This window comes from Octopus bimaculoides, chromosome 28 (assembly GCF_046866305.1).
Source record: "Octopus bimaculoides isolate indiv1 chromosome 28, ASM4686630v1, whole genome shotgun sequence".
Classification (NCBI taxonomy): Eukaryota; Metazoa; Mollusca; class Cephalopoda; order Octopoda; family Octopodidae; genus Octopus; species Octopus bimaculoides.
The window spans coordinates 19,221,480-19,231,479 of NC_142955.1; the positions used below are offsets into that span (position 1 = coordinate 19,221,480).

At 42.4% G+C, this 10,000-nt stretch overlaps 1 protein-coding gene across 6 annotated transcripts in view; it reads right to left on the bottom strand.

Moving 5' to 3' along the window:
- Window positions 1-7,567: 7,567 nt before the first annotated feature.
- The window catches only part of LOC149130721 (talin-2-like), a 205,179-nt gene continuing 202,746 nt past the window's right edge, over window positions 7,568-10,000 (bottom strand). For 5 of the 6 annotated variants that reach the window (XM_089344733.1, XM_089344735.1, XM_089344732.1 and 2 more), the window contains one exon: window positions 7,783-8,031. In XM_089344733.1, coding sequence (XP_089200859.1) covers window positions 7,798-8,031 — 234 coding nt within the window. In that variant the 3' untranslated portion in view covers window positions 7,783-7,797. Of the gene's footprint in view, window positions 8,032-10,000 lie in introns of all 6 variants that reach the window. The other variant, XM_089344731.1, reaches the window with a different exon arrangement.

Below are 10,000 nucleotides of genomic sequence, written 5' to 3' on the forward strand. Positions count from 1 at the left end.
CATTCGGTGAGAGCTCTCTGTGTAGTCAGTCTTAACAACAGCTTGTGGCCCAGGTGGGTGGGTGGTTAACAGGTTCTATTTTCTACAGGTCCTTCTCAGCAGATTTTCAGAGACAAGTGCAAGGTTCTGCTTGTGAACAAGATAAACTTAGACAGTATTATTTTCAGTTATATACTCAGGTAATAATCTCAACTGGATTGATGCTAAACTAAATTACCACACACGTGTGCTTGTGTGTGTGTAAAATGTATATGTATACAGGCAAAGGAATGGCTGTGTGGTAAGAAGCTGGCTTCCAAACCACATGGTTCCAAGTTCAGTCCCACTGCATGGCACCTTGGGCAAGAGTCTTCTACCATAGCCTAGGCCAACCAATGCCTTATGATTGGATTTGGTAGACGGAAACTGAAAGAAGCCCGTCATGTATATATATATATATATATATATATATATATATATATATATATATATATATATATATTTGTGTGTCTGTGTTTGTCCCCCATCACCACTCAACAACCAGTGTTGGTGTGTTTACATCCGCATGAACAAGCGGTTCAGCACCAGAGACAGAATTAGTACTACGCTTAAGAAATAAGACCTGGGATTGATTTGTTCGACTAAAACCCTTCAAGGCGGTGCCCCAGCATGGCCACGGTCAGATGGCTGAAGCGAATAAAAGAATAAAAGAGATGACTGGGTGAAGATTTTCTGTATAATAAGGTAGAATGTATCAGCGTTAATATACATGTGTGTGGGTATATGTATGTGTGTGTAGTCTGGTAAACGTGAGCAAGCTGAAACTGCGAAGTCACTGTCAACGTCTTCTTTGTAAAAATATAGCGAACCTGTACTTTACTAAAAGGACTGAATAAAGTTTTGGTTTAATTTAAAATTGTTTTTATACAGAACTTAACAGAGACAAACACACACACACACACACACACACACACACACACATGTGAGCGAGCATATATGCGTATACGTGTGCACATGTGCGTGTGTGTGGATATGTGGATATATATATATATATATATATATATATATATATATATGTATAATGTATATATATATATAATATATATATATATACGCTTTCAATTTATTATCTGCTACGCTACATAAGTGATTCAAGGGCCGTGAGTTTTGTGCCTGGCACTTTTAGTTTGATAAGTTCCGCCCGGAAACACTTGGGCCTTGAGTCATGTATGTAGCTTCACAGGTAACACAGAGAGAGAGAGAGGGAGGGAGGGAGAGAGAGAGGAAGGGAGAGAGAGAGAGAGAGAGAGAGAGAGAGAGAGAGAGAGAGAGAGGAGGGAGAGAGAGAGGAAGGGAGAGAGAGAGGGAGGGAGAGAGAGAGGAAGGGAGAGAGAGAGAGAGAGAGAGGGAGGGAGGGAGAGAGAGAGGAAGGGAGAGAGAGAGAGAGAGAGAGAGAGGGAGGGAGAGAGAGAGGAAGGGAGAGAGAGAGAGAGAGAGAGAGGGAGGGAGGGAGAGAGAGAGGAAGGGAGAGAGAGAGAGAGAGAGAGAGGGAGGGAGAGAGAGAGGAAGGGAGAGAGAGAGAGAGAGAGGGAGGGAGGGAGAGAGAGAGGAAGAGAGAGAGAGAGAGAGAGAGAGAGAGAGAGAAAGAGAGAGAGAGATTGATTGATTATGCATGTATATGCAAATATTCATATATGTGTGTATGAATTTATATACACACACATATACATATATGGGTGTGTTAAAAGTACTTTGCTTTCCAACTGTCTGGTTTTGAGTTCAGTTCTGGAGCATAGCACCTTGGACAAGTGTCGTCTACTATAGCCCCAGGCCAACCAGAATCTTGTAAGTGGATCTACTGAGGTTTCCATTTCGTGGTCTCTTTCAATTTCCATATACCAGCCATTGTGGTTTCATGGCATGAAGCAAAGCATCCACTGACACCAGTAGACAACTGGTACTTAATTTATCCACCCTGAAAGGATGTCTTTGGTGGAATTTGAACTCAGAACATAGCATGGGCAAAATAGTGCTAACGATTCTGCCAGCTCACCGCCTTAATACTAATAATACTAATAATAATAACAATAATGATGGTTTCAAATTTTGGCACAAGGCCAGCAAGTTCAAGAGGACGGGGCTCATCGATTACATTGGCCCCCACTGCTCGAGTGGTACTTACCTTACGGACCCTCAAAAGGACGAAAAGCAGAGTTGACCTCAGTGGAATTTGAGCCGAGAATGTAGGTACAGGCGAAATGCTGTCTTGCATTTTGTCTGTCGTGCTAACGAGCTGGCAGAATCATTAAACCATTGAAGAAAATGCTTAGCAGCATTTGCTCTCATCTTTTGCCCAGTTCCAGGGTGGGTTGACGGCGTCCATTTGATTACATTCACCCCCCCCCCCCCCCGCCCCACACCGAATAATAATTGAAAAATGGGACAGTGATGGTATGAACAAGTGTGATCGATAGGTCAGCTGGAGCAGACATGACCTAGGGCTAAACAATCACAACAGCAACAATGCCGAAGAATATCCTAAACAATGAGACAAGTGTAGGGCATGCCCTTCCTCACATTTGGCAGTCAGAAACCTGAAACCCAGGGGGTTTATGTTGGGCCCTTAAAAAAACAAGAAAGCATTGAGCTGCAATTAAGGGTTTTCTAAGTATAAAGTGGGGTGGGGGTGGAGGAGGAGGGCAAGGTACTTATATATCTTTTTTATATTTTATTTATCTATTTATCATTTAAATAGCAAAGGAAGAATTCACAGAGGGCCACCACCCCGCGACCCCCACCACCGTCACCACCTTCTGCCTCTGTGGGGAGGGAGGGAAAGAGGGGAGGTGTCAGGGACAGACAGACAGACAAAAGTATGTAAAGAAAGGATGTCTTGTTTTGACTTGTACAGGCATTGGGGTTTGCGGGGGGGGGGGAGGTGGCGCCCCACCCCCCGCCCACCTTCCCATCCCCTCAAACAGGCCTTTCGCTGCTTCTTGGTGATAGAACGGGAGGAAAGATAAGCTGGAGGAGGAGGAAGAGATGCAGGGAAGTGGGGGGGTAGGAGGAGAGCAACAGACGATGCCTTGTATGTTTCTTTGCCGGGGTTTGCACGTGGGTGGGGGCGGGGCGGGGTGGGAGCCCCCCCCCCCCGGGCCTTGCACGCGTACATGGATATGTAAAAGTGAGAGTGCATGTGCATGGGGGAGAGAGAGAGAGAGAACTGTGTGAGAGAGAGAGAGAGAGAATGTGTGAGAGAGAGAAAGAGAAGGAATATGTGTGTGGGGGGGGGGTAGTGGTGGTTGCGAAGGGAGTTAAGTGAAGCTGGCAGTGTTATGAGCAGAGAAGCATTCCACAAAATGTGCAATGATGGTGTGGGGGGGGGGGGAGAAGGTGGGCGGGAAGGGGTGCACGTGAGATGCAGCACTTAAAGAATGGTTGTTTGTATAAGAGAGAGAGAGAGAGAGAGAAAGAGAGGAAGAAAGAGACACTGTTCATTCATACAGGGTGGTGGTGGTGGTGGGGGGGGAGGGACAGGAAGACTTGTGTTTTAATATCAATGAATGAAAATATGAATGAAGGAATTAATGACAAAAGTGCTGATGGTGGGGATGACGGTGGGGATGGTGGTGGTGGTGGTGGGGGGGGGTAATGGTAGTGGCAATGATGGTAGTGTTGATGATAGTGGTGGTGGTGGTGATGATAATGATTGTAGCGGTGGTGGAATGATAATGGTAGTGGTGATGATGATAATGGTGGTGGCGATGATGATGATGATAATGGTGGTGGCGATGATGATGATGATGGTGGTGGTGGCGATGATGATGATGATAATGGTGGTGGCGATGATGATGATGATGGTGGTGGTGGCGATGATGATGATGATAATGGTGGTGGCGATGATGATGATGATGGTGGTGGTGGTGGCGATGATGATGATGATGGTGGTGGTGGTGGCGATGATGATGATGATGGTGGTGGTGGCGATGATGATGATGATGGTGGTGGTGACGATGATGATGATGATGATGATGATAATGGTTATGGCACCAATGATAACCATCTGTCAGAGACAAAGGTAACCAGTCTATCGTAGACGAAGACATCGGCTTAACCAAACAGAGCAACAACATCATCGTACACTAAGACATCGTGGATCATCAAATATGAAAATATTGGCATATTGAAGAGGAAGATATCATCCGATACAGTATTATCTTCCTATCTGATATTACTCTATCAAACACGATATCACATATTTAATATTTATAAATATATCAAATATTGCATATTTATGAAATACAAAGTTATTGGACTACCAAACATAGATTAGATCATTAGATATGAAAATACCAAACTATGAAGCATGAAGATATCACAGTACAGTATATCAAGATAGACTAAGAAATATGATGATATCAACTGGTATAAGGATATAAGATTATCAAATATGGAGATATCAGCCTAATAAATATGAAGCTACTAACCTATTTTGTATGAAGATATCACATAATAAAATATAAAGATAGCATGTCAATATGAAGATATCAGTTTATCATATATGATGATATTGGTCAATTATGTACGAAGATATCATCATATCAAATGCAAAATTATCAGACAACCATATATTAATCACGAAGATATTGTCCTATCAAGTGTGAAGATATTGCTACATTGGTAATAAAGATATCTGGCCATGAATATGTGGATATCAATAGACGTCTAATTATAAAGATACGGGGCCATCAAAAATGATGATATTGGCATATTACATCAGTTGTAACAGACATTAAGATATCCGATTACAAAACATAAAATTATTTCAGATTATGAAACGCCATCGCATTATTCTGGATTCTCCTCCATTCTTGTAAAGTGGAAAGCGTTTGTGAATTCATAGTCTTTGAGGATCACGTATTTCGAAATTCTTCGGTTTTCTTCATCGGTAGATATTGGTGTCTACTTTTCTGGATGATCTGAAGCATAAGATTATCAACCTAATAAATAGGAAGATATTTCCTGCCCTAACAACCCCTCCACCCATGTTCATCATTCACTGCATTCTCCCCCATTTCTCATTTTCTGTCTGCACTCTCGTAAACTAACCTACCCACTCACCCTATCCAATGCTCTGTATAACATTTATATCAGACCATCATACAAGATATCAAACTATGAATTACAAAGATATTGGTCTATATTGTATGAAGATATCACTACACTGAATATTAGGGTAATAAACTACGATGAACATATCAACAATCTGACAATAATAAAAATATTAGATTATCAAACGAAGATATCAGCATATTTAATATGAAGATATCGACCTTTTACACATAAATACGTTTGCCTATCACATATCACTACAAAATATGAAGATATCAGTCTGTGAATATAAAGATATCAGCTTCTAAACTTGAAGATATCACTATAAAACTAAAATAACAGCTGACAAAATATATAAAAAAACTGGACCATCAGATATTATAAGACCGTTAAGCTTATCAAATAAGAAGATATCAGTCTATCGGTATGAAGATATCTGCTCACCAATTGCGATGATATCAATGTATCAAATAGGGAAACAACAGCTTTATCAAACACAAAGCTATTGACCTATTATATATGAAGGCATCTAATCAAATATTGATGATATCAAACTAGTGGGATATCGGAGATATCATTTTATTAGCGCTTTGCCTTTTTAACATTTAAAGTTTATCATCTTTCAAGCAAGATAAAAGTCAGTTATTGATGAAGTAATGATCCAATCACTCTCTCATATCGGTGATCAGATTAGTGTGCAACATGCTTGGTGCACATGCATTTGTGCATGTGCACGAGAGAGAAAATGTGCACATAAGTGAGAATATGTATGTGCATGTAAGAATGTGTGTGTGCTTGTGTTTGTGGGAGTGTATGTGTGAACGTGTGGGTGTGTTTATGTAGTGTGTGTGTGCGTGTGTGTGTGTGCATAAGAATGTGCATACACATGCATGACGATGTGCATGCCATGCATAAGAATGTGTGTAGAGGCAAGTAGGTGTGAATATGTAAACGTGGGAATGCGTAAATATAGGAGCATATAGAAGCATGAAAGCGTGAATATTAGAAATCAGGAGCACGGATTGGCATACGAGTAGGTACAACTCGGAGTGAGAACGTGTAGAGTGCAGGTGTTTGTTGGTGTAAGCATATGCAAGTATGTACATATCAGTGTAGATATATAAAGACCCCCTTCGGTTATGACTGACCATGGGATTGAACCTAGAAAGTTCCCCCTCCGAGGCACAAGTCCTGGCAAGGTTGTTTATGGAAGACCTGCAGTCACCCATGCATACCAGCCTCCCCTCTCCACACCACCCATGTTATCCAAGGGAAAGGCAAAAGGGGCCGATACAGCTTGGCACCTGTGATGTCACAACTCATTTCTACAGCTGAGTGAACTGGAGTAACGTGAAATATATATATATATAGTTTTTGTTTGTGGCAGATGTTCAGGTGCAATAAAGACTGCAAACAAACAGGAAACAACTTCTATCTCATTCCAGGGTGAAAAACTAGAGGTAGTCGATAGCTTCCGCTATCTGGGTGACCAAGTTAGTAGTGGGGGTGGGTGCGCTGAAAGTGTAGCTGCTAGAATAAGAATAGCCTGGGCAAAGTTTAGAGAGCTCTTACCCCTGCTGGCGACAAAGGGACTCTCACTCAGAGTAAAAGGCAGACTGTATGACGCATGCGTACGAACAACCATGCTACATGGCAGTGAAACATGGGCTGTAACTGCTGAGGACATACGTAAGCTCGCAAGGAATGAAGCCAGTATGCTCCGTTGGATGTGTAATGTCAATGTGAATACCCGTCAGAGTGTAAGTATCTTGAGAGAAAAGCTGAACATTAGAAGCATCAGTTGTGGCGTGCAAGAGAGACGATTGCGCTGGTATGGACATGTGGTGAGAATGGAGGAGGATAGCTGCGTGAAAAAGTGCCACACCCTAACAGTTGAGGGAACCCGTGGAAAAGGTAGGCCCAGGAAGACCTGGGCTGAGGTGGTGAGGCAAGACCTTCGTACATTGGGCCTCACCGAGGCGATGACTACTGACCGAGACCTTTGGAAATGTGCTGTGCGTGAGAAGACCCGGCAAGCCAAGTAAGATCGTTGCCAGTGCCCCTGGACTGGTTCTTGTGCGGGTGGCACATGAGATGTACCATTTTGAGCGTGGCCGTTGCCAGTACCGCCTGACTGGCTCCTGTAGGATTTTCGAGCGAGATCGTTGCCAGTGCCCCTGGACTGGCTTGTGCGGGTGGCACATAAAAGACACCATTTCGAGCGTGGCCGTTTTCGTGCGGGTGACACGTAAAAGCACCCACTACACTCTCTGAGTGGTTGGCGTTAGGAAGGGCATCCAGCTGTAGAAACTCTGCCAAATCAGACTGGAGCCTGGTGTTGCCATCCAGTTTCACCAGTCCTCAGTCAAATCGTCCAACCCATGCTAGCATGGAAAGCGGACGTTAAACGATGATGATGATGATGATGATATATATATATATATATATATATATATATATATACATACATACATACAGAGAGAGAGAGAGAGAGAGAGAGAGAGAGAGAGAGAGAGCATTGCAATGCAGAAGTAAAATAACAAAACAGAAGAACATTTAAGAATGTGAAAAGGAAAGTTGAGCAGCTTCTCTACATTTCAGACATGGAGATCCATCATCAGAAGCATATTATTTTTCTAAACTGTATACTCCTGATAAAGGGCCTTTGTGCTCGAAATATAAAGGTTGCTTTTGATCGAATTTCCTTTACGTATTGTTTGAAGCTTTTCCTTCTTTTTTTTCTGCTGTCGTTTTACTAATAAATATGTAAGCTGTACCAAAGAAATGAGATGAAGGAGAGATCAACCTACCTAATCTGGTACAAATGGTCACCATTAACATGCCAATAGGACAGCTGTCATCAACTTTTAATGTCTTTATTGTATCGTCCAATGTCCGGACTTTTAATATGCGGTGTTTCATTTTGTATTCCACAAGGTCCTGAAAATAAACAACAATATTAATAATTATAAAATATACAAAATAAAACAAAATAAAACGCCATGTTTTCCTCAGCAATCTCTCCTCTCTAAAATTTGTAAATATTCTTGCTTTGTTTTATAACTTGTGTCTTTCTCTTTCTTGTCATGATTTCTTCCAGCAATAAATTCTCTCAAGTCTCTCTCTCTCTCCCTCTGTCTCTCTCTCTCTCTCTCTACCTGCCTCAGTGATGGCTTCTTACTGCTATTTCTATTTCCTGAGGCAAAGCTGACCATTGCTTGTCCGCGATGCGCCCAACCATTATCACCCCCTCCACCCATACAAGAAATCTCTTCTCTTATACTGGAAAACCCCTACAGAGCTCTGCCCGCTTCTGCACCAGAAGGCCTGCATACCTCCATCCCACCCCTCACACCACCAATCATCCACACTACTGCATTTCTCAAAAGGAGGCGTGTCCCTAACCCTAACCCTTTCTCAGAGCACTCAGTCTTGTTTGCTCTGGTAGATTCCGTGAAAGGGGACAGCAGCCTGCAGTCAGAGGGCTCACAGGGTCTCTTTCCACACATTAGAGAGACCCTTATTATTATTATTATTATTATTATTATTATTAAGGCGGTGAACTGGCAGAACAGTTAGCATGATGGGCAAAATGCTTAGCAGTATTTCATCTACCTCAACATTTTGAGTTCAAATTCCGCCGAGGGCAACTTTGCCTTTCAACTTCTTGGGATCAATAAATTAAGTACCAGTAAAACACTGGGGTCGATGTAATCGACAAGTCCCTTCCCTCCAAATTTCAAAGCCTTGTGCCTTCAGTAGAAAGGATTATTATTATTGGAAAAATGTGATATCTCCATTATCAAAAGAATGCTGCTGAGGACTCACAGACAGACACATACACATGACACACACACACACACACACACACATACATACACTTGTATATATACCCACAGACACACGTTTACATGCAAATATATTCATGCATATATATACACATATATACACACACTAACATATTACACACACACACACATATATATACACACATATATAAAACACATATATATACCTATATATATATATATACATATATATATATACAGGGTGAGTATAGACTTTGTCACACTCCCTCACCCGTGGAAACAGAGCTGAACAAACCCATTGTTCACTAATTGCAGTTTGCAATATAAAATAAATAATTATCTAGGCTAACGAGTTAATCAATTATATCCTTTCTGCTAAAACTATGCGGCCTTGTGCTAATTATCCTCATTATCGTTGTTATTAACGATGGGTGGGGTCTTAGTTATGTCCCTTAAACTTTTCAGACCGAATCCTTGAATCCTACTGGAATCGGATGGGTACGAAATATTATGGAGATTGATATGAGCACTTTGACATCATCGGTTTCCGCTTTTCCATGCCTTCATGGGTTGAATGAGAGTTTGCTGCGGTAGACGTTTCTGGAGCCGGATGCCTTTCCTCTCACCAACCCTCATCATCATCGTTTAACGTCCGCTTTCCATGCTAGCATGGGTTGGACGATTTGATTGAGGACTGGCGAACCAGATGGCTGCACCAGGCTCCAATCTGATCTGGCAGAGTTTCTACGACTGGATGCCCTTCCTAATGCCAACCACTCTGAAAGTGTAGTGGGTGCTGTTATGTGCCACCGGCACGTAACTGGCAACGGCCACGCTCGAAATGGTGTATTTTACGTGCCACCTGCACAAGGGCCAGTCCAGCGAAATCGTGATGGCACCTGTGCCAGTAAATCACTAAGAGCACTGTCTGAGCGTGGTCGTTGCCAGAGCACCAGCTGTCCGGCTTTTGTGCCGGTGGCAAGTAAATAGCACCATTTGAGCGTGACCATTACCAACGTCGCCTTCCTGGCACGTGAAAAGACAACTCTCACCTGTGATATTTCCCTGTGAGCAGACGCTTCCGTGGAAGACTGGAAATG